The 26,022-nt window shown below is 41.6% G+C and overlaps 1 protein-coding gene across 1 annotated transcript in view; it reads left to right on the plus strand.

The window, feature by feature from the left end:
• The first annotated feature begins 387 nt into the window (after window positions 1-387).
• The window catches only part of LOC109895132 (RNA-binding motif, single-stranded-interacting protein 2-like), a 56,740-nt gene continuing 31,105 nt past the window's right edge, over window positions 388-26,022 (plus strand). The window contains exons 1-2 of the mRNA XM_020488792.2: window positions 388-548; window positions 21,811-21,971. Of these exons, the coding sequence (XP_020344381.1) occupies window positions 477-548; window positions 21,811-21,971 (233 nt within the window). The 5' untranslated portion in view covers window positions 388-476. The remainder of the gene's footprint in view (window positions 549-21,810; window positions 21,972-26,022) is intronic.

A 26,022-nucleotide genomic window follows, 5' to 3' on the forward strand; every position in this document is an offset into this window, starting at 1 on the left:
CATATCAAAGAGAGATTTAGTGAGACTTTTAAAACTAATTATTCGAATTACAACACATTGATATTTTAAGTGGATTTCTGCCAGTTTTAGACCTTAATAAACAAGTACATAAAATGGATCAAATCTCAGAAGTATCCATATTTCTGTGGTGCACAATTTCAGTGAAGGATCAAATACTTTGCGCTCTGGGACATTGTTGATTCGGTTTAGATAAGATTTTACATAGCAGAACTTTGACAACCTATTGCCAATACAGTCGTTATGTTTGGCTATCAGAAACCGTTCCAACGGCACGGTTGGTTTTTGGCGCGCTAGGACCCAGACGCGTGAAAGCGCAGCGCTTGGCCGCGAGCAGCAGCACTGGCGGCAGCGGGGCTCGGATCGCTTCCCCTGATTCCAAGCTTAACTTCCCGAGCTGCTGACGTCACTTGGCAGCCTGGGCTGTACTCGCCGCTCCATACATAGCGCCGAGAAAAATGCTGCTCTCCGTACCGCCAAGGACAGGAATCAATCCATACAACGGCTATAACAGCAGAAACGGCAAAAAGGTAAACCCTTTTCTGTTTTTTGTGCGCTCCCGGTCGACCAGTGGGACAACACGCCCGTGTCAGTGGCGACAGAAATCTGTGTAGTGCGTGACAGCAATCTGCAGTGTCCTTGAAAAGCGAATCGTACCAAACCAACTTCGTTCTCCGTGGAGAAAATTGCTGCTCACTATTCTGCACCCCCACTGTGGTATGTGTAAAAACTGCTATTCGGTGGTCCGGGCATCGACGCAGCCTATATATTTAGTTTTTATTCACGATTTGGGAATTCAACCGTAGAGAGCAATACACGAACCATATACTTCTGTTCAGTCATTAGAAAAAGTCAGTAATGGATACAAACTTTTATGGGCAACTGTACAGTATTGGGTCAGTGTACGTCTGTGCGTAAATGTGAATCCGAAAAGGTGGGGGTGGGGTGCAGATGAGGGAGACAGGGAATGTGTTATTCAATGTAGCCTTAATTGATTTCAGTCTCCTTTTCGGGATGGTGAACAATGAACAGTGATATCATGTGTCAAATCAAGTATCCATTGTCTACGCAGCCGCGTAAGTTTGGCAAAGTTTTTTTTTTTTTAAGGCAAAGATGCCCCACCCCTTGAAAGAACCCACCATTGTGACGATACCCACTTTCCCCAAATTATGAATAACAAAATAACAGTTACATTCAAAATACTGTAATGTGGTAGCCAGCAACAATCAATCTGCAACTGAAACGTTACAATTAACGTCGGGGATTGGACATCATTAAACATTGTAATATAACACATCTACAATGTAGCCTACCGCTTATGTAACAGTAATAATACTTGTTTTGGTTTAAATTGTTTTTATGGCCTTACTATTAACGAGATTTTACAATGTTATTACAACATATATTTTGTTATTATATTGATTAAGATTATTCGATTTTCTGTTGCATTAATGTTGAGTTCAAAATAAACACAATACAAGATCAAAGCCAAAGCTATTGGTATCTATTAATGCAACACCTGACATATTTGATCAGTTATGCTGTAGCCATAATAGTTTTGCCACAAAGAGAAATGCAATCGTGTTTTCATAGTTGTTCTGATGAAGTGAGGTTACCATAATTAACAGCATTTCAGTCTCTCTCTGGAATATAAACATAGACTAGAATGTTACATTTTAATGAAGGTGTTTTACTTAACTGTCATCAACTAAATGACTATATACCAAATGAAGATATATCTCATCAGCCTTTCAAATTCGGCACATTTCAGTGTTGGTTAGGTGGCTCTTGGATGCATTTACACAACAGGAAAAACTCACATTGTTGAAACAATGCTTTTATATGAATATATTTGCATGTAAAATGTGGCCTGTCTTTTATTATGTTGCTTGCCTGCCAAAGAGGCCTTTGAATAGTGTTTGGTATCCTTTCAAAGCCTCGGTCCTGTTGTGCAGGCCTGCCTGTGGCTGCTTGTGTTTACCTTTCCTCTACAAGAGCCTGATGTCATTTGTATTGCTTGAAGGAGGAGGAGGGTGTGGTCCTTTTCTCTGTTGCATCAGAGAGGGAGAGATAGACAGAGAGTGAGAAAGAGAGAGCGAGAAAGAGAGCGAGAGATACAGGACTAAATTAATACACCAATCTGTGACGATGCTAATTTTAGAAGTACATTGTCTTGTTGTGACATATTACTATATCTATCATGTCTAGACAATCATGTCTGCTACATCACTGAATTGAAACTGAAACAACGGACATCTTCAGTTATCATACAATTGGCCTAATTTTATTACTGTATTACTGGGGTAAGATTATTGTGATTGAGGGATTGGGGGAAACTAGGGGAATCAGGTTCCAGGGGTAAAATCATTAGCCGGTTAGAGTTCTAGGATTTTGTTTCTATAGGTGATTTCCCAAAGTGACTTTTCTTTCTCAAATTCCGCTTCTTCCAATGGGTGATATCAGTGTACTCTATTTCCTCTGTTTTCCTTGATGAGATATGTTACAAAATGTATAATGTGACTGGTTGAATCAAAGGAAGAGGATGTGTTCCTGTTTCACAAGCTTTGGCCTGATTTCCCCTGTATTCTTGACTTTACTGCCATCATTCTGGCATGATGTCACTCCATGAAACTCAACTGACTCCTTAGGGATAAACATTACGAATGCTCCATAGAAATGTGCACTCCTAAGAAGACGATCAACCTACACCGAGTGTACAAAAAATTAAGAACACCTTCCTAATGTACACCTTCCTAATACTATCATACCCTGTTCAAAGGCATGCCAATATTTTGTCTTGCCCATTCACCCTCTGAATGGCACATGCATTCTATGTCTCAATTGTGTCAATGCTTGAAATTAATTATTTAAACGGTCTCCTCCCATTCATCTGCACTGATTTGAAGTGGATTTAACAAGTGACATCAATAAGGGATCATAGTTTTCACCTTTATCCACCTGATCAGTCTATGTCATGGAAAGACCAGGTGTTCTTAATGTTTTGTACACTCAGTGTATATACTATAGTATTCTAAGTAGCCTGTGTTACACTGTAGGGCTTATGAGTAAGGACATAACAGTCACAGTCCATATGAAACAGTGTATAGCAAATATATTATGATTCATTTATGAGAGCTGAAATGTAATGACGACAACAAGCATAATATTTCTTCAGTGACAGTTTGAGTTCTGGTTCATAAGGTTAAGGTTTGATGATTGAGTAGTTTAAGCTACCGCTGTGAACTAATGTTTATTGATATCGAGAGAGAGAGAAAGAATGAAAAGGTTTCTTTCCTAAGGATAGACTTTTTGAGTTACAATTTTACATATTCTCAGCACAGACAGATTTAAACAAGTTGCTGTTCCCTCTGTATTTCAGTAATACCAATATTTCTACATTAAAGGGAAGGGAGAGAGCCAGCATGTTGGTGCATTGCAGGCAACGGTCAAATATCTACGTTAATCCTGTTTTTGTTTATGTTCAGAAATTGGTCTGTGTGGTGGAGTCCACTAAGATGTCATATGCACTAAGATGTGTGGAGAGATTCCTTGAACATCTCTCTCCCCCTCTCTGTTTCTCTGTCTTTCCCCATCAACTTGTTTGTCTCTCTCCCAAACTCCCTCTCCCACCCTCTCTGTCTCTCTCGCTCTCTCTTTCTCTCTCCCTCTGTCTTTCTCTCTCCCTCTGTCTTTCTCTCTCCCTCTGTCTTTCTCTCTCCCTCTGTCTTTCTCTCTCCCTCCCTCTCTCTCCCTCCCTCTGTCTCGCTCTCCCTCACTCTCGCTCTCTCTCCCTCCCTCCCTCTCCCTCTCTCTCTCTCTCTCTCTCCCTCCTCTCCCTCCCTCCCTCCCTCCCTCCCTCCCTCCCTCCCCTCCCTCCCTCCCTCCCTCCCTCCCTCCCTCCCTCCCTCCCTCCCTCCCTCCCTCCCTCCCTCCCTCCCTCCCTCCCTCCCTCCCTCCCTCCCTCTCTCTCTCTCTCTCTCTCTCTCTCTCTCCTTCCTTCCCTCCCTCCTTCCCTCCCTCCCTCCCTCTCTCTCTCTCTCTCTCTCTCTCTCTCTCTCTCTCTCTCTCTCTCTCTCTCTCTCTCCGTCTCCTTCTGTCAAGCGTTCCCGTATACCTGAGCGGCTGGCAGGAGTAAATAAGAGACAGAACACAAAATATACCGCGTGCTGAGCTGAGGGCTGAAAAAAGAGCCCTTTGTGTGTGGGAGGTGATTAGCAACCAGATGGCACCAGGGGTTTGGTTACTGTGGTGCCTCCAGAGTCACCTGCTCATCCTCCTCTGCCTGCCCCACTATCTCAGTTTCTCTCCTTTCCTGAATTTCCTGGTAGAAAATATAAAATGAGGAGGCAGGTTAATCCAAACCAAAGACTGAATGTTTCTATACAGTATTGTGCTCTTTTGTATGTGCACATTTGTTTTGTTTTTGCAATCAAATTGAGTACTCAATTAATGTGAATGAATGATGATTGAATGGCAGATGTCATTTGCAAGGTTTGTCATTGTTTTATTGAGTGTTAATATATGCTGGTGTTTAGTGCTAAAACCCATGCTAAAATAAATTATACAAAAGGCATGGTGCCTTGTCTTTGTAAGAGGATACCCTTCAATCTATAAAGATGGAAAAATGTTATTGAATGGCAATAACATACAGCGGTCTCTCTCTTTAATACCTATGACTAAGTATTCAAATGCAACATGAAAATAAACTTAAGCGACCACAACAAGTACCTGTTTATGAGGGAAAGATCTGTGAGTGTTCCACAAAAAGGCTATTCACTGTAAGATCCCCCGAGGAGGCCTGGTGGAAGTGAGGCCCTACATGCCTTTCCTTTGAGTTAAACCATTTCATACTTTCACTTTCAACCCCCAAAAACCTTTGAAATATCACCAACATTGTAGGATGCTAGCCCTAATGTAAACCAGGGAGCTTACTTTCAGTCCTCTTTTGGCTTTCATGTTCCTTTCTTTGGTGCTGAGAGATCTGAGTAGGGTAGATGACAGCTATGGAATTTTTTGAATCTAAAAAAATATGCGCCACACAACAATGGGTGTTTGTTTGTATGTCTGAAAGGCTCAGAAGATGTCTGACATGCTCACCAAGTTGTGTATCTTGTCATGACCAGGCTTGCCTTCATCCATAAATGTATTTTATTTTACTGCATGCACATATAATTTTATTGAATGTAGCCACCTAACCAACTTAAAATATATATATATATATATAATATATTAAAATATATTTAAGCTTAGTAAATTCAATCTTGTCACGAATAGACCATTTCAGTATGTCCTTTTTTAGAAAAGGTATGAAATTCAAATCGAGAAATAACATGTCTTCTCCATGAAATCGGTCGTCTCTAGTTAACACAGCCACAAAGTCATAATTATGATTCAACATCGCCATTTCTAAAATGTATCTTAAAATCAGATTTTAAACCTAACCCTAACATTTACCCTAACCTTAACCACAAATCTAACCTAATGCCTAATTGTAACCTTAAATGAATGCCAAAAATAAATGTATTTTTGTCCATTTGACTTTGTGGCTGTGTTATCTAGTGGAAACCCCATCTAGAGTCGATTGACGCGCCGGTACGTCTATCTAAGTAACAAAATAACATAATCTACATCAAAATCCGTCAGTCTAAACTAGAGATACCTGTGTTTTTGCTTTGGATGCATCTCATTCCACCATATCTGCTTATGTCGCACTTCCGCATCTGCGGTGAAAGGTGACAGAGCTAGAGCGGTATGTCAGACCATGAGACATCCTGAAAATTGGTCTTCTAACGAAATGTCTGTAGTGTCCGAATGGTTTAACCTATTATGACCATGCTATGGAAAGGGGGTGTTCTCAAAAACACATGCTGTTCTCCGTTTTGCTCTATGGCGCCCAGAAGTGTCACGGACTCTTCTGAAGATAATCAGTACCGGGTTAAAAACAATTATGAAAGTAGTTTTATGCCTACCCCCAAAATGAGTTAAATATGTGTACAAAAAAAAGTTTCCTGAGCTTTCATATCCTACATATAGGACACACACTTTAAAACCTTGTTTCTTATTATGTACCTTTTTAAAATGTATTTTCCATTTATGAATGTGTTATTCAATGCGTTTCTCTGGGCTATAGTAGTAAAGGCCAAATTCAATATTTTACAAATATATATATATATATATATATTTTATACCTAAAGGGGTCCTAAAATTCAAAATCAAATAGCTAAAAGATCCATAGTATGACCACCCCCCACCCCCAAAAAATACATTTAAACTCAGTTGTTCACAATTGCTGACATTTATTCCTAGTAAACATTCCCTCTCTTAGGTCAGTTAGGAGAATTATTTATTTCAGCTTTTATTTCTTTCATCACATTCCCAGTGGGTCAGAAGTTTACATACACTCAATTAGTATTTGTTAGCATTGCCTTTAAATTGTTTAACTTGGGTCAAACGTTTCGGGTAGCCTTTCACAAGCTTCCCACAGTAAGTTGGGTGTTCTTCCTGACAGAGCTGGTGTAACTGAGTCAGGTTTGTAGGCCTCCTTGATCGCACACGCTTTTTCAGTTCTGCCCACAAATTTCCTATAGGATTGAGGTCATTTTGCCACAACTTTGGAAGACCCATTTGCGACCAAGCTTTAACTTCCTGACTGATGTCTGAGATGTTGCTTCAATATATCCACATCTATTTTGTGAAGTGCACCAGTCCCTCCTGCAGCAAAACACCCCCACAACATGATGCTGCCACCCCCGTGCTTCACGGTTGGGATGGTGTACTTCGAAACATAACGATGGTCATTATGGCCAAACAGTTCTATTGTTGTTTCATCAGACCAGAGGACATTTCTCCAAGAAGTATGATCTTTGTCCCCATGTGCAGTTGCAAACCTTAATCTGGCTTTTTTATGGCGGTTTTGGAGCAGTGGATTCTTCCTTGCTGAGCGGCCTTTCTGGTTATGTCGATATAGGACTTGTTTTACTGTGGATATAGATACTTTTGTACCGGTTTCCTCCAGCATCTTCACAAGGTCCTTTGCTGTTCTTCTGGGATTGATTTGCACTTTTCTCACCAAAGTACGTTAATCTCTAGGAGACAGAATGCGTCTCCTTCTTGAGCGGTATGACGGCTGAGTGGTCCCATGGTGTTTAAACTTGCATACTATTGTTTGTACAGATGAAAATGGTACCTTCTGGCGTTTGGACTTGTGGAGGTCTACAATTTTTTTTCTGAGATCTTGGTTAATTTCTTTTGATTTTCCCATGATGTCAAGCAAAGAGGCACTGAGTTTGTTGGCAGGCCTTGAAATACATCCACAGGTACACCTCCAATTGACTCAAATTAATTCAGTTAGCCTATCAGAAGCTGCTAAAGCCATGACATCATTTTCTGGAGTTTTCCAAGCAGTTTAAAGGCACAGCCAACTTAGTGTATGTAAACATCTGACCAACTGGAATTGTGATACAGTGAATTATAAGTGAAATAATCTGTCTGTAAACAATTGTTGGAAAAATGACTTGTGTCATGCACAAAATAGATGTCCTAACCGACTTGCCAAAACTATAGTTTGTTAACAAGAAATTTGTGGAGTGGTTGAAAAACGAGTTTTAATGACTCCAACCTAAGTGTATGTAAACTTCCGACTTCAACTGTATATTTAGTATCTCTACCAGTAAGTCTTCTGTTGGGTGTCTGTGCTTTGTTACAGACTTGGTATATCTGGCCGTTGTTATATTGTCTCCTTTGTATTGTCTCCTTTGTAGACTATGTCATGGATAATACTCTGTGTAAGAGCCAGTTAAAATAAGTCTGGGCTTTTAAGTCCCGTATAGAAACACGCACAAACCTTTTGTCCCCCGGGGGAATATCAAAGAGGCCTTCTCAAACATGAACACATTGTTCTTTTCAGCAACATCAACTACCAGGGGGATGTATTATCAGACACTACACATTTATGCATTTTAAGCTGGGCTGGTGTAGTGGATAGGTGGAATAGTTGCAGTCAGTGGCTTCATTCCAGGCTGACTGCATTGCAGACGCCTGCCAGATCTGACAACGCCTGGATAGGTGTTTACCATATCAGCTAAGCATATCATATGACATTACAATCTGATGCCCAACCTTGCAGTCGATGGGAAGGTACATGTGTTAGTTGATGCAAAGCAACAACTGCAATGTAGTTGGCCTGGAATGCGACCACTGGTGTAGTGGATGGTTGGGGTAGGTTCAGTATGTTCTACTGGTGTAGTGGAGGGTTGGGATTGGTGCAGTCCGTGAGTAAGGTTTACTGATGTAGTGGCTTGACACTGGATCAACTTGGCCGGGGGAAGTCGCCTTGTCCCGCTGGCCCCGCTCCAGCTGTATGTTTACCTAAGTCTCTGTCATTGTTTAATGCATCAGACGTTTGAAAGTGGTCTCTCCCTCCATTGCCAATCACATGAGTAGTACAAGGTGAGCAGGAATAGAGAGCGAGAAAAAGGGGGAGAGAGAGAGAAACAGAGGGAGGGAGAGTCCTTGGAGAAAGCACAGCTGTCTGAAATATGATGCCAAGCACTGCAGTGATGCCAGGTACTGACACGAACATTACGCCTGAATGTGAGCAAGAAAGACAAAGAAAAGGATGAAAGAGTTAGAGAGAGAAAAGGGCATGGAAGAGGGATGCAAGGGAGAGAGAGAGGAAGGCAAGAACAGTAGGAGAGAGTGAGTGAGTGAAAGAGCGAGAGAGGGTACTAGGGGGAGAAGCGGGGGGGGGGGGGCCTGTTTGTCCTTTGTCACCTGGTAGGAATGCAGAGTGGCTGTCTGGCTGGCTGATGAACATGACTGATCAGGAGCGAAAATAAAGGGATGTCCTGTCTGCCTCTGTGTGCTCTATCAGCCTGCCAACTATAACCCACAGCACCGGAACGTTCAGCCTATGTTCAGAGTAACGTTTGCCAGTCACCTGAGGCCAAGGACGAGAATAATGACTTTCTTTTACTGTAAGCAACCAAGCCCATTGCTTTGTGGTCGTACCGTGTTGGCTGGAGAACAGGATAAGGAAAAGTAACTATTTGGTGGATCTGAGAGCAGAGTTGAAGAATAGATGGATTTCATTATCAGATACGTTATACATAGATTCAAATGTTGAATGATCTACTGTAGTTTTAATATCAAATTGACTCATTGGGTTTAATGTTGCAAAACCGTTAAGCATTTTACGACAAGTCTTTAGTCTAAATGTACTCAAATGTGAGCTATTTTCTTGGCTCTGAAAGAGTATTTCTAGTTTATCAAATATTTTCTCAACTAACCGAATTACGTATCATAAAGACTATGTAATTTGGACCAACTGGAGGCTGCTTCTCAGACAGTTCACAAATTTGTATGTCACCGTCCTCTCCTTTTGGTGGTGGGAACAAATGTTCCAGCTATAGGATACAGGAAACCAGCTATAAACAGACAAGCCCAACAGGAAGAAAAATATAGAAACAGAGAGCAAGACCGACAGAGTTATATCTAAGGGAGAAGGGGTTTGTGCGCTCAGATTTCCTGAAACTATTAAACAACAGTGTGGCCTATAAAATGGTCAGTGAACAGCAGAGTCTTCTATCCCAGGCCATTCTTCTGCCCATCATGGAGGAAATGGGGAATATATGAAAGTTTGTCTGATATATGGACAGGGAAATTGGAAGCATTTCAGTGTAATGCAGATTGGGTAGCCTAGTCTGAGTGGAAATTGTCAGGTTGGTAGCAGAGGGACTGCTGAAGGAAAACGAGTTAAGGTTTTAGTGTTATCCTGTGTGTGTGTGTGTGTGTGTGTGTGTGTGTGTGTGTGTGTGTGTGTGTGTGTGTGTGTGTGTGTGTGGTGTGTGTGTGTGTGTGTGTGTGTGTGTGTGTGTGTGTGTGTGTGTGTGTGTGTGTGTGTGTGTGTGTGTGTGTGTGTGTGTGTGTGCGTGCGTGCGTGCGTACGTGCGTGTGCCCTGGAAACGAGAGTGGTCACAGGATAAGGTTACTATTATGAGTTAGTCTGAGGTGGCTGCATGGTCAGAGAGACAGGTTGGAAACCCAGACCCACTTCCCTACAGACAAAGATAGCCAAGCTAGACTGTGTGAATGTAACAAGTACCTTTGTGAATGAGTTCATTACAAGCAGAAAGCTACAGGCTATTTAGCCACTAGGTTTGGTATGATGGAATTACAGGCTCTGTAGCCACTAAGTTTGGTATGATGGAATTACAGGCTCTGTAGCCACTAGGTTTGGTGTGACGGAAGCAGCTCCAGTCTACTCAACATCACACATACTTGCTGTGGTCATAATCCCTCATTTTGGGAAATGGAGAGCAATTAGATTTCTTTGATCGTCCACAGAAACTGTGTGTGTAGCCCTAGTTAAAGGTTACTGTAGAAATCATGTTCCTATAAAGATGTGGGCACACCATTCCTGCAGGTTTTCTATTCTACATAGGACACACACAAACGCACCGAGTTTCTAGAGTTACGAATATATAATGATCAGTATTCATGTGTTCATTACAAAAAAAAGAGTGAGAAAGGTATTTGCTGGAAAATGACTGCACACCGTTAACACCAAGTGGGTGCACTGGTGTGTGTGGTGTAGTGTGCAATGTTCCCTCTAAGCTGCATGCGTGCTGGGGCGCGCAGATCCCCGGGACTGCTGCACAGAAGAAATATCAGCTTGCATAGAGAAGCACGAGATTGAACTTCACTCAACTTTCTAGTTCCCCTTTCGTTTTCCCCTTTAGTTTCCCTCTACAGTGAGAATTGTGATCGAATCAACGCAATATACTGATTGCAACATATCGAAACAAAACAAACTATGCAAGAGATTTCCTTGTAGGCAGTGTGCATTGGAGTAGGATTCTATTACATTGACAGGCACGACCCATACTCTACCAAACTGGTGCGCCATAACCAATCAGAGCTGCAGTCTCCCTATATGCAAATAGACCATTGCCATATATGGATCTGTGCCATTCACTTTGAACAGGACTGTGTTCACAGTATGAGTGGTCGTGAGCTGTGCCTGTTTTGAGATCAAAGCGAGAGCTGCATGTAGCCAGTGTGCACATTTGTTCATATTCTTTGCTATTAAGTGAGTTATTAGCCCAGTTATAGCTCATTTCTAGTCAGCAATGGGGGGAGTGGTTTCTTCCTCCAAGAGCACAAAACATATGCATTTCTAGCCATCTTTGAAAAACGAGTCAGGTTAACAGCTTTTTTATGTCTTAAAGGTAAGCTAAGTAGCCATTAGGCAGAGGTTAGCACAATTTGTCTGATTCTCGGTAATAATGTTATGGGATAATAATGCATTTTATTTTGTCAAATGGTTTCTTGCATCAAACAACACAATATTTTCGGTCACCTCCTTATCTGAAGGACAAGTTGATAAACAGGTTAATGTCAAGCCATGCATGTTTTTTTTTTCAAAAGTCTCATGAAATGTAGGCCTACGTTGAACACCGCACATTGGCTGCTACTGTTGGCTGAATGATAGAACAGCTATTTCCATGTTAATATATTATGGGATGCATTTTCTCCCATTGTTTTTGATGTTAGTCCACTCTGAAAGGTCTACATCATGAACAAATAGCCACAGTAGCCTACTTGACCACTGTTATAATTGTAACTTAAAGTGGGTACAGCCTCAATGACCACAGTAAACGCGCACCAAAAGTTGCACCGAATTTTCAAATCTACTCTGTGGTTGTATAGTGTGTGTGTGTGTGTGTGTGTGTGTGTGTGTGTGTGTGTGTGTGTGTGTGTGTGTGTGTGTGTGTGTGTGTGTGTGTGTGTGTGTGTGTGTGTGTGTGTGTGTGTGTGTGTGTGTGTGTGAGGGAAAGAGAGAGAGAGGAGGGGGGAGAAAGGGAGAGAGTGTTTTAATTTGACCAGGGCATGCCCACATGTCATCTAACATGAGCAAATACAGAGAATCTTTTCAGGCTGAATCAGCATTGGAGGACCTGGAGAAATGAGCCTGCGCCTGGGCTTCAGGGGGTTCAGTGGCGGCTCATATGGGGGGGATATCTCCTTTTTTTTGTTCAGGGGACACAAAGGGGGACACTGTGTCCCTGTGGATGAGGTGTAATTAGCGAGATTCGGCCCCTGCTCTTGACTCGCCCCTCTGTGTCTCGACTCCCCCCCCCCTCACTGAGGTATTCCTAAACATGGGGAGTCTGATCTGTAGACAAATTGACCCATTGTCCCCCTGGTGCAGTTCATCCACTGAGCCTGGCCTAATTAGAACCCCTTCAGGAGACAAGCAGGGAACAGGAGAGGGCCTCTATAGGAGAGCAATACTATAGGCAGTATTCTACAAAACACCTTGGAATAGGCTACTGCAGAGGCGCTGGCAAGGATGAAGAATATTTTTCATTTTTCATTAGTCAAACGACACGTGGCGGTTCGATTGGGAAGGTGAATGGAATGTTTCAGTTGTCTTAAGAAATGGAATGAAACACCGCAACAGATCTCAAGGAACTACACTGGACTTTGTGCAAACTGGAAACCGCATATCCTGACTCCGCATTTATTGTAGCTGGGGACTTTAATAAAGCAAATCTATGGAAAACGCTATTGAAGTTCTATCAACACATCGCCTGCACTACTCGCTCATCAATAATTTTTTACCATTGCTACTCCCCCTTCCAGGATGGCTACAATGCCCTCCCCCACCCACCCTTCAGCAAATCAGATCACTCCTCCATTCTGCTCCTCCCTTCCTATAGGCAGAAACTTAAACAGGAAGTACCCGTGGTAAATACTGTTCAACTTTGGTCTGACCAATCAGAATCTATGCTTCAAGATTGTTTTGATCACACATCTTGGGATATGTTCCAGGTTGCCCCTGAGAATAATATTGACGTATACACTGGCTCTGTGATTGAGTTAATCAGGAAGTGTATAATGGACGTTGTTCCCACTGTGACGATTAGAACTTATCCAAACCAAAAACAGTGGATAGATTGCAGCATTTACGCAAAACTGAAAGCGGGAACTATTGCATTTAACCACAGCAAGGTGACTGGGAACATGGATGAGTACAAACAGTCCAGCAATGCCCTCTGTAAGGCAATCATACAAGCAAAAAGTCAGTAAAGAGACAAAGTGGAGTCACAATTCAACGGCTCAGACACAAGACATACGTTTTAGGGACTCCAGACAATCATGGATTATGAAGGGAAAACCAGCCATGTTGTAGACATTGATGCCTTGCTCCCGGAGAAGCTAAACACCTTCTTCGCACGCTTTGAGGAAAACACAGTGACCACCGCCGCTCACGAGGACTGTGAGCTCCTATTCTCCATCGCCATGGCCAACGTGAGTAAGACATTTAAGGGTGTTAACCCTTGCAAGGCTGCCAGCCCAGACGGAATCCCTAGTCCTCAGAGTATGTGCCAACCAGCTGGCTGGAGTGTTTATGCACATATTTAATCTCTCTCTATCCAGTCTATTGTCCCCACTTGCTTCAAGATGTCCACCATTGTTCCTGTACCCAAGAAAGCAAAGTTAACTGAACTAAATAACTATCGCCCTGTAGCACTCACTTCTGTCATCATGAAGTGCTTTGAGAGGCTAGTTAAGGATCATATCACCTCCACCTTACCCGACACCCTAGACCCACTATAGTTTGCATATCGCCCCAACAGATCCACGGATGACGCAATCACATTTGCCTTTGCACTGCACACTGCCCTATCCCACCTGGACAAGATGAATACCTATGTAAGAATGCTGTTCATCGACTACAGCTCAGCCTTCAACACCATATTGCCCTCCAAGCTCATCACTAAGCTTGGGGTCCTGAGTCTGAACTAGAGGCCGACCGATTAATCAGCATGGCCGATTAATTAGGACCGATTTCAAGTTTTCATAACAATCGGTAATCTGCATTTTTGGATGACGATTATGACCGATTACATTGCATTCCACGAGGAAACTGCGTGGCAGGCAGACCACCTGTTACGTGAGTGCAGCAAGAAGCCAAGGTAAGTTGCTAGCTAGCCTTAAACTTATCTTATAAAAAACAATCAATCTTCACGAAGTCACTAGTTAACTACACATGGTTGATGATATTACTAGGTTAACTAGCTTGTCCTGCGTTGCATATAATCAATGCGGTGCCTGTTAATTTATCATCGAATCAGCCTCATTCGCCAAAAGGGGGATGAGTGCGCATTCGCGAAAAAAGCACAATCGTTGCACGAATGTACCTAACCATAAACATCAATGCCTTTCTTAAAATCAATACACAGAAGTATATTTTTTAAACCTGCATATTTAGTTAAAATAAATTAATGTTAGCAGGCAATATTAACTAGGGAAATTGTGTCACTTCTCTTGCGTTCATTGCACGCAGAGTCGGGGTATATGTAACAGTTTGGGCCACCTGGCTCGTTGTGAACTAATTTGCCAGTCTTTTACTTAATTATGACATAACATTGAAGGTTGTGCAATGTAACAGCAATATTTAGACTTATGGTTGCCACCCGTTCGATAAAATATGGAATGGTTCCGTATTTCACTGAAAGAATAAATGTTTTGTTTTCGAAATTATCGTTTCCTGATTTGACCATATTAATGACCAAAGGCTCGTATTTCTGTGTTTATTAAATTATAATTAAGTCTATGATTTGATATTTGATAGAGCAGTCTGACTGAGCGGTGGTAGGCTGCAGCAGGCTTGTAAGTATTCATTCAAACTTTACTATGTTTGCCAGCAGCTCTTAGCAATGCTTGATTCACAGCTCTGTTTATGACTTCAAGACTATCAACTCCTGAGATTAGGCTGGCAATACTAAAGTGCCTATTAGAACATCCAATAGTCAAAGGTATATGAAATACAAATGGTATAGAGAGAAATAGTCAACGCGTTAATAATTCCGATAGTAACTACAACCTAAAACTTCTTAACTGGGAATATTGAAGAACAGGGAATATTGAACCACCAGCTTTCATATGTTCTCATGTTCTGAGCAAGGAACTTAAACGTTAGCTTTTTTACATGGCACATATTGCACTTTTACTTTCTTCTCCAACACTGTGTATTTGCATTATTTAAACCAAATTGAGCATGTTTCATTACTTATTTGAGTCTAAATAGATGTTATTTATGTATTATATTAAGTTAAAATAAAAGTGTTAATTCAGTATTGTTGTAATTGTCATTATTACAAAAATATATTTTTGGTCCTCCAATAATCAGTATCGGTATCGGCATTGAAAAATCATAATCGGTCGACCTCTAGTCTGAACCCTGCCCTGTGCAACTGGGTCCTGGACATCCTGATGGGCCGACCCCAGGTGTTGAAGGTTGGCTAAAACACCTCCACTGTTCACCCATGACTACATGGCCACACACATCTCCAACTCAATCATCAAGTTTGCAGACGACACAACAGTGGTAGGCTTGATTACAAACAACGACGAGACAGCCTACAGGGTGGAGGTGAGGACCCTGGCAGAGTGGTGCCAGGAAAATAACCTTTCCCTCAATGTCAACAAAATGAAGGAGCTGATCGTGGACTTCAGGAAATAGCAGAGAGAGCACTCCTCCATCCACATCAATAGGGAGAGTGTAAAAAGCTTCAAGTTCCTCAGCGTGCACATCACTAACAACCTGAAATGATCCATCCACACAGACAGTCTGGTGACGTAGGCGCAACAGCGCCTCTTCAACCTCAGGAGGCTGAAGGAATTTGGCTTGGCCCCTAAGACCCTCATGAACTTCTACAAATGCACCATTGAGAGCATCCTGTCAGACTGTATCACCACCTGGTATGGCAACTGTACAGTCCGCAACTGCAGGGCTCTCTAGAGGAAGGTGCGGTCAGCCCAACGCATCCCTGGGGACACACTGCCTGCCCCACAAGACATCTACTGCAACCGGTGTCACAGGAACGCCAAGAAGATCATTAAGGACCTCGGGCACCGGAACCACATCCTGTTCAAAGTGATACCATGAAGAAGGCAGAGACAGTACAAGTGCACCAAAGCTGGGACCGAGAGACTGAAAAATCTCCAGGCCATCAGACTTAAATTGTCACCAGTAGCCAGCCTCTGCCCAGTACCCTACCTTAGAGACTGCTTCACTATGTACCTAGTCATTGAACACTGGTCACTTTAATAATGTTTACATACTGTTTTTCCCACTTCATACATTTTCAACATTGTGTTGTGTTACAGCCTGAATTCAAAATGGATGACATATATATTTTTCTTATCCATCTACAGACAATACCCCATAATTACAAAGTAAAAACGTTTTTAGACATTTTTGCAAATATATTGAACATGAAATACAGAAATATCTAATTTACATACTGCAAGTATTCACACCCCTGAGTCAATACTTTGTGGAAGTACCTTTGTCAGTGATTACAGCTGTGAGTCTTTCTGGGTAAGTCTCTAGGAGATTTCCACACCTGTGCAACATTTGTCAATTATTTTTTATTTTTTATTTTTTTACTTCTCTAGAGTAGGGGCAACATTTGGAATTTTGGATGAAAAGCGTGCCCAAATTAAACTGCCTTCCACTCAGGCCCAGAAGATAGGATATGCATATAATTGGTAGATTTGGATAGGAAACACTCTACACCTTCCAAAACTGTTAAAATAGTGTCTGTGAGTATAACAGAACTGATTTAGCAGGTGAAAACCTGAGAAAAATCCATTCAGGAAGTATAATTTTTTGTTGTTGTAGTTTTCTATTCAATGCCTTTACAGTTTCCATTGACTTAGGACTCAAATTGCAGTTCCTATGCATTCCACTAGATGTCAACAGTCTTTAGAAATTGTTTCAGGCTGAGGGAGTAAGAGCAGTCTGAATGAGTGGATCCTGCCGTGTCACAGAGCTTTTTCATGCGCACGACCGAGAGAGTTTCTTTCTTGTTTACCATTTATATTGAAGACGTTATTGTCCAGTTGAACTATTATCGATTATTTAGGCTAAAAACTACCTGAGGATTGAATATAAACATCGTTTGACATGTTTCTATGAACTTTACGGATACAATTTGGATTTTTTTCTCTTACTGAAGAAAACACGCAAACAAAATGGAGGTTTTCAGATATAAAGAGAGACTTTATCGAACAAAAGGAGCATTTATTGAATAAATGAATGTCTTCTGAGTGCAACCATATGAAGATCATCAAAGGTAAGTGATTAATTTTATCTCTATTTCTGACTTGTGTAACTCTTCTACTTGGCTGGTTACTGTTTGTAATGATTTGTCTGCTGGGCTATGTTCTCAAATAATTGTAAGGTATGCTTTCGCCGTAAAGCATTTTTGAAATTGGACACCGTGGTTGGATTCACAAGAAGTTCATCTTTAACCCTATCTCACTGGATGTTGGCCAGGTGGGACGCTAGCGTCCCACATACCCTAGAGATGTTTTAAGCTCTGTCAAATTGATTGTTGATCATTGCTAAACAACGATTTTCAGGTCTTGCCATTAATTTTCTATTAGATTTAAGTCAAAACTGTAACTCAGCCTCTCAGGAACATTCACTATCTTCTTGGTAAGCAACTCCCGTGTAGATTTGGCCTTGTATTTGAGGTTATTTACCTGCTGAAAGGTGAGGAAGTTAATCCAAAATCATGTTAAACACTATTATTATTGAGTCCATGCAACTTATCTTGCGACTTGTTAATGAACATTTTACTCCTGAACTTATTTAGGCCATAAATAAAAGGGTTGAATACTTATTGACTCAAAATATTTCATCTTTTCATTTTTTTATGAATTAGCAAAAATGTCTTAAAACATAATTCCACTTTGACATTATGGAGTCTTTTGTGTAGGCCAGTGATAGAAAAAAATCTAAATTTGATCCATTTTAAATGCAGGCTGACAACTTTCTGAAAGCAATGTATGTACAGTATATACTGTTTTCTAGTCAAGTCTCATCCTATATAGCTACTGCTGTACCCACATTTTGTATTCATATACTGTAAATATACACTACCGGTCAAAAGGTTTAGAACACCTACTCATTCAAGGGTTTGTGTTTATTCTTACTACATTATTCTACATTGTAGAATAATAGTGAAGACATCAAAACTATGAAATAACACATATAGAATCATGTAGTAACTAAAAAAGTGTTAAACAAATGCACTACTATTTTATATTGCTGCAAAGAAACCACTACTAAAGGACACCAATAAGAAGAAGAGACTTGCTTAGGCCAAGAAACACAAGCAATGGACATTAAACCGGTGGAATTTTGTCCTTTGGTCTGGAGTTCAAATTGGAGATTCTTAGTTCCAACTGCATGGAGGAGGAGTTGTTATGGTATGGGGTTGCTTTGCTGTGACACTGTCTGTGATTTATTTATCATTCTTGGCACACTTAACCAGCACGGCTACCACAGCATTCAGCTGCGATACGCCATCCCATCTTGTTTGGGCTTTGTTTTTCAACAGGACAATGACCCAACACACCTAGAGGTTGTGCAATGGCTATTTTACTAAGAAGGAGAGTGATGGAGTGCTGCATCAAATGACCTGGCCTCCACAATCCCCCGACCTCAACCAAATTGATATGGTTTGGGGTGAGTGAAGGAAAAGCAGCCAACAAGTGCTCAGCATATGTGGGAACTCCTTCAAGCATTCCAGGTGAAGCTGGTTGAGAGAATGCCAAGAGTGTGCAAAGCTGTCATCAAGGCAATAGGTGGCTTTTTGAAGCTTTTTGATTTGTTTAACACTTTTTGGTTACTTCATTATTCCATATGTGTTATTTCATAGTTTTGATGTCTTCACTATTATTCTACAAGATAGAAAATAGTCAAAATAAAGAAAAACCCTTGAATGAGTAGGTGTTCTAAGACTTTTGACTGGTAGTGTATAGGAGACTAATGTCTATAGACACACCATCATGTCCATACATATTTACTGTATATTCCGGACTCTGACATTGCTCGTTGTAATATTTCTTAATTCTTTTATTTTTTGGGGCTTTGTGTGTATTGTTTTGTATTTTTAGGTAGTTGGAGCTAGGAACATACTGTATGCATTTTGCTACACCCATTATAACATCTTCAAAATATGTGTATGTGACCAATAAAATTAGATTTTTAAAACACGTTGATACATACACATACACGAATGAGCGCACACACACACACACACACACACACACACACACACACACACACACACACACACACACACACACACACACACACACACACACACACACACACTCATTAAATCTTCCACAATAACAAACGGTCACAGCCTCTAGCCACTGGTGTTTATGTACTGTTGAAGGAATGTTTATTTGAGATTGTTAAAAGTATCGTGTAACGTTGTTGTGCTAAAATGGTATTATTGCGTCAATATACTTGTTTTGGAAACGGCTCTCTTTCCTGGGAAGCAACTTCAATCAATCTCCAACTTAATGAAAGAACACAACGCTACTCAAACCATTATTACTGCCATAAGAAAACGATTTAACTTAACAGTTGTGAAATAAAAAATAGTGGATTCAAGTGAAGCTAAAACATTTACTCTTGAATCCAACTATTCCAGACTCATTCATGGGAAACTGTGATGCTTTGCCTATTGGGCAAGAGCTCGTCAAATCAAATCAAATTGTATTTGTCACATACACATGTTTAGCAGATGTTAGCAGATGTTATTGTGGGTGTAGTTTGTGTGTAGCGACTCAGTGTGTTGAATAACTGATCCTCCCCATAGGCTATTTTAGCACCACTCAGAATGCTGCTAAAGTGCTATAGGGAGAGTTGTTTATAGGCTGCATTAAGCAGCTTGTTATAAACAGTTATAGCGGGTCAGAGAATGCTGCTCTTCTGTGCTAGGCTCAGCTGACAGGGAACTCTTCCCAAAAGAGTGTTTTGTTAATCATCGCTGGGAGCTCTCCTGTCTCCTCGTTTCCCCTTTGCTGTGACATATTTAAGTAACCACGGTGCTCATGAATGTATGAACCTTGGACCTATTGTGGACTGAGCTGACCTCACAGTTCTAATTGTTTACTATTTTGGCACCTTTTTAGGGAGTCGAGCAAAGGTTAGCTATGCTGTATTGTTGAGGACAAAATTGTCTTAGGGGGGCATGAGAGGGAAATGTCTAAACGACTGAGTTGAACCTGTGGGTGTTGTGGAATAGGCCCGACCGGATGTTTGTGTTGTGTTTTGAAGCACTCCCTTTATACAGAGAGTGTGGTATGGGAGAAAAGACAGCCCATGACTTCTCACAAAGAACGAAAGATAGAAAGTGTTTACACACGTCACAGAATTCAGCGCCATCAAACTAAGCAAATATTGGTGTATGTTGTTCTTTGACTCATTGGGTTTCGCTGTGCAAAGCCGAGGAATTTTACGCGGTTTGGAAATTGATAGAGAAAAAAGGAGCAGTTGCCCAGTATGGAGTAAGCAGAAAGAGGCCCGTTTTCCCAATATGCCCTAGGCAGCAAAGAGGCCCCACGTTCACTTCAGAATGCAGTATTTGTGAATTTTGACATGAAGGCTGTTTGCTATCGTTTTACACTGCTCTCACACAATTGCCTGTCTCTTGACCCACCATTTGTATTTGTTAAAAACCGGGGTTTGAGTTTAGTCCTTTTGAACGGTAACAGCTATAACAATTAAAAGCATGCTATGAATAATTTATGAAAATATAAAGTTCCTGAACTGGTCTCCCGAGTGGCACGGTGGTCTGTCACTGTATCTCAGTGCTAGCTGTGCCACTAGAGATTCTGGGTTCAAAATTCTGACTATGCTGCATTCTGGTTGGCGATACAACCTTACAGCCTACACGTGTTGCGACAAGGATCTGTTCGGTGTACAATTGGCCCAGCTTCGACTGGTTTAGGGGAGGGTTTCGCCAGCAGGGATGTCCTTGTCCCATCGCGCACTAGCGTCTCCTGTGGTGAGCCGGGCGTAGTGCATGCTGACAATGTCTCCAGGTGCACGGTGTTTCCTCCAACGCATTTGTGCTGCTGGCTTCCGGGTTAAGTTGGTGTTGTGACAAGAAGCAGTGCGGCATGGTTGGGTTGTGTTTCAGAGAACGCACGGCTCTCGACCTTTGCCTCTCCCGAGTCCGTACGGGAGTTGCAGCGGTGAAGCAAGACTGTAACTACCCATTGGATACCACGAAATTGGGGAGAAATAGGGGTAAAAGTAACCAAAAGGGTAAATAAAAAGTACCTGAACTGAATACACACCCACACATATTCTTAACCACCTAGAAAGAGAGGAATCTACCAACTCCCACTCCCACCCTTTTATTAGATTCTCCAATTCCAAAATCACGACTTTAAATTGTTTATTATCTTTGTGGTCCAGCAGAAGACCTGAGGAGCGTTAGTGCCTGGGCCTCAAAGCCAGTTCCATTGCTGATTCTCATTCTTCCCCTCTAATTAAGGATCGATTTAGACCTGGGACACCAGGTGAGTGCAATTATCAGGTAGAACAGTAGTACCTCTGACCTCCAGGCTCGGATTTGAATAGCCCTGACTTATAACCGTCTCTCTCTCCCTCTCGCTCGCTCTCTCTCTTGTTTTCAGCATACGTATGTTGTCCTATATAACCGTCTCTCTCTCCCTCTCTCTCTCTCCATCTCTCTCTCTCTCTTGTTTTCAGCATACGTATGTTGTCCTATATAACCGTCTCTCTCTCCCTCTCTCTCTCTCCATCTCTCTCTCTCCATCTCTCTCTCTCTCTTGTTTTCAGCATACGTATGTTGTCCTATATAACCGTCTCTCTCTCTCCCTCTCTCTCTGTGTTCTCAGCATGCGTATGTGTCCTATATCATTGTCTCTCTCTGTTTCCAGCAGGCCTATGTGTCCTCTGGCCACCAGATGGCACCCCCCAGTCCCAACACCAACAGCAACAACAGTGGCGGGGGAGGGGAACAACTGAGTAAAACTAACCTGTACATCCGTGGTCTTCACCCCGGGACCACAGACCAGGACCTGGTCAAGCTATGCCAGCCGTAAGTCTTCTTCTCCTCCTCATTGTCTGCCTTCGTTTACACGGGTAGGGGGAAGTTTCCCCTAGACCACATTTGGCAGACCCATTCCACAGAGGGCTGAGTGTATGCGGGGTTTCACTCCTCCCTTGCACTTGATCGATGAATTAAGGTCACTTATTAGTAAGGAACTCCTCTCACCTCGTTGTCTAGGTCTTAATTGAAAGGAAAAACCAAAAACCAGCAGACATCAGGCCCTCCATATAATTAGTTTGACACCCCTGCCCATGTAGAAGAAGAGTACTTTATTGATCCTTACAAAATGGAAAAGTGTCTTCTTCTGTACCTAACCCCCTGATATACCCACACACAAACACACATTTAGGTCAGGAGTGTGGTGAAATAGCCCCTTAGACACATCTAAGATCATTTTTGTATTTTCATCATGGTAGTTAGGGTTAGGATGGGAGCAGGAAGCTGATCCTAGATCTGTGTCCACGGGTGACTTCTACCTGGAGCTTTTCAACAGGTGCTGCTTTGCCACAAAGTGGCTACAGTTATTACTATCAGGCTACCTCCATATTCAGTAAGCCTACCCTCAGATCAGAACTTGTTGACTTTACTGCATTATGGTTGGCGATACAACCTACACGTATTGCAACAAGGATTGTGGCTGGATATTGCTTACTCTCAGGGCTGCCATGTCACATTTGGCGAAGGTTGCCCCTGACGCATGCACTGACCAAGGCCGTCAATTGTTTCAGGTACAATGCACATTACAATATAAGTGCTGAAAGTAAAATGCTCGTGTCAGCAGCAGTGCTACAGTTTGGGTGGTGCTGCTCAGCCTTTGGCAGAGTTGGAAGGGCATGGATGTTAACTTCATAACAAGCTATTCTTTAGAATCACATCATTTACATAATGACACTATGAACATCAAATGTAATCAAGTGGGTGTTTCATAGAATTGATACCTAGGTTACTTTCTGAATGTAATCAGTTACTAGTTACCTATGAAATTGTAATCAGTAACGTAACAGTAACGTAACCTTTGGATTACCCAAACTCAGTAACGTAATCTGATTACAGTTACTTTTGGATTACTTTCCCCTTTAGAGGCATTCAAATAAGACTAAAAGGATCCATCAAATGCATTTTTGTGTAATCATAGTAGTCTCTGACTTGTGGTCAGACTCGCTCAGGTGGAACAAACTTAAACTTGTGCCTTTTTTCAATGATTTATTGAATGTCATTGAGAAAACAGAAAGGTGTCAATGTACATCCTTTCTGAATTTAAAAGTAATTCAAGAAGTAATTATATAGTTTTTTCAAAAATATCAAATCTGATTACAATATATTTGCTGGTAACGTAACTGATTAGTTAGTTTTTTAAAAACTGATTAGTAACTGATTAGTTTCGTCATTGATTACATGTAATCAGTTTCTCCCCAACTCTGCCCCCGGAAAACAACTGTATTCACCCCAGTCCAAATGAAGAATTTGAATCAGTTTTTAGCAAGTATGTATCTGTCCATTTGAAATGTGTGTGAAGAAAAAAACAGGGGATTAAACACAGATAGAAACAGAGAAGAAAATAAATAGAGGTTAACAGGAAGGAGAGAAGGAGGGAAGGAGAGAAGGAGGGAAGGAGAGAAGGAGGGAAGAGGAAAACTAAAACACACACCCAACAAGTCACCGCCTACAAACAACACACACACGTATACTGCTCTCTCTCTCTCTCTCTCTCTCTCTCTCTCTCTCTCTCTCTCTCTCTCTCTCTCTCTCTCTCTCTCTCTCTCTCTCTCTCTCTCTCTCTCTCTCTCTCTCTCTCTCTCTCTCTCTCTCTCTCTCTATATATATATATATATATATATATATATATATATAATCCTAGAAGCGTTTCCCTATAGTTCCTCACTCCAGCAGTAGTGTAACAGTCCCACTCTCCTGTAGAAGAAATCAGTTGAGTATTGCAGATAGATAACGAACTGGTTTGGCTCATGCAAGTCAGGGCTGATCATTGTGTTCCAGGAATGATTTATTTCTGTAAACATATACTTAAGCTTCTGTGGAGTGGGAGAGAGGTTAGAGGACATCATATTTGCTATATCAGGCCTTTAATTTCCCAGCGGCATGTACTACCTTGACCGTCACTGCCCCCTGGCCGTAAATGCCCCTTAAAGAAATCCATGCCTTGCGGCCAAAGTGTCCGTTGTGCCCTTCGGCTGAATATAATCATTCAAATTCCCTCTCTCACTCACATGGCTCTCTCAGATACCTCAATTCTTATTAGCCAATGCCCGTTACGTGATTGGGTCCTTCTCACGGGCATCGTAGCCCTGAAGTAGGCTACTAGTGAAAACAAACCCATCGGGGATGCAATGGCGTGCGTCCTTCTTATCGAATTCCAAGGCGCATTTTGAAGATGTTAGAATAACTTTCCACGTTTACTTTTCCTCAGCCAACAAGATGAGTAACGAACAGCAAAGGGAGCTAGCTTTAGTCAATCTACTATCCCCCATAGTACAAACGTTGACCTATTCTATTGGTCAAGCTGGTCATTCTGTCCGAGGAATAAGTATTCCAAACAGACTCTGGGACTGTTGTGGGACAATAGATCCCAAATTAATACATCCACTGTACATAAAAAAAAAACGTTTAAAAGCAATGAGACAGATATACAGTGCCTTGCGAAAGTATTCGGCCCCCTTGAACTTTGCGACCTTTTGCCACATTTCAGGCTTCAAACATAAAGATATAAAACTGTATTTTTTTGTGAAGAATCAACAACAAGTGTGACACAATCATGAAGTGGAACGACATTTATTGGATATTTCAAACTTTTATAACAAATCAAAAACTGAAAGATTGGGCGTGCAAAATTATTCAGCCCATTTAAGTTAATACTTTGTAGCGCCACCTTTTGCTGCGATTACAGCTGTAAGTCGCTTGGGGTATGTCTCTATCAGTTTTGCACATCGAGAGACTGAAATTTTTTCCCATTCCTCCTTGCAAAACAGCTCGAGCTCAGTGAGGTTGGATGGAGAGCATTTGTGAACAGCAGTTTTCAGTTCTTTCCACAGATTCTCGATTGGATTCAGGTCTGGACTTTGACTTGGCCATTCTAACACCTGGATATGTTTATTTTTGAACCATTCCATTGTAGATTTAGCTTTATGTTTTGGATCATTGTCTTGTTGGAAGACAAATCTCCGTCCCAGTCTCAGGTCTTTTGCAGACTCCATCAGGTTTTCTTCCAGAATGGTCCTGTATTTGGCTCCATCCATCTTCCCATCAATTTTAACCATCTTCCCTGTCCCTGCTGAAGAAAAGCAGGCCCAAACCATGATGCTGCCACCACCATGTTTGACAGTGGGGATGGTGTGTTCAGGGTGATGAGCTGTGTTGCTTTTACGCCAAACATAACGTTTTGCATTGTTGCCAAAAAGTTCAATTTTGGTTTCATCTGACCAGAGCACCTTCTTCCACATGTTTGGTGTGTCTCCCAGGTGGCTTGTGGCAAACTTTAAACGACACTTTTTATGGATATGTTTAAGAAATGGCTTTCTTCTTGCCACTCTTCCATAAAGGCCAGATTTGTGCAATATACGACTGATTGTTGTCCTATGGACAGAGTCTCCCGCCTCAGCTGTAGATCTCTGCAGTTCATCCAGAGTGATCATGGGCCTCTTGGCTGCATCTCTGATCAGTCTTCTCCTTGTATGAGCTGAAAGTTTAGAGGGAAGACCAGGTCTTGGTAGATTTGCAGTGGTCTGATACTCCTTCCATTTCAATATTATCGCTTGCACAGTGCTCCTTGGGATGTTTAAAGCTTGGGAAATCTTTTTGTATCCAAATCCGGCTTTAAACTTCTTCACAACAGTATCTCGGACCTGCCTGGTGTGTTCCTTGTTCTTCATGATGCTCTCTGCGCTTTTAACGGACCTCTGAGACTATCACAGTGCAGGTGCATTTATACGGAGACTTGATTACACACAGGTGGATTGTATTTATCATCATTAGTCATTTAGGTCAACATTGGATCATTCAGAGATCCTCACTGAACTTCTGGAGA

This window comes from Oncorhynchus kisutch, linkage group LG1 (genome assembly GCF_002021735.2).
Source record: "Oncorhynchus kisutch isolate 150728-3 linkage group LG1, Okis_V2, whole genome shotgun sequence".
Taxonomy (NCBI): Eukaryota; Metazoa; Chordata; class Actinopteri; order Salmoniformes; family Salmonidae; genus Oncorhynchus; species Oncorhynchus kisutch.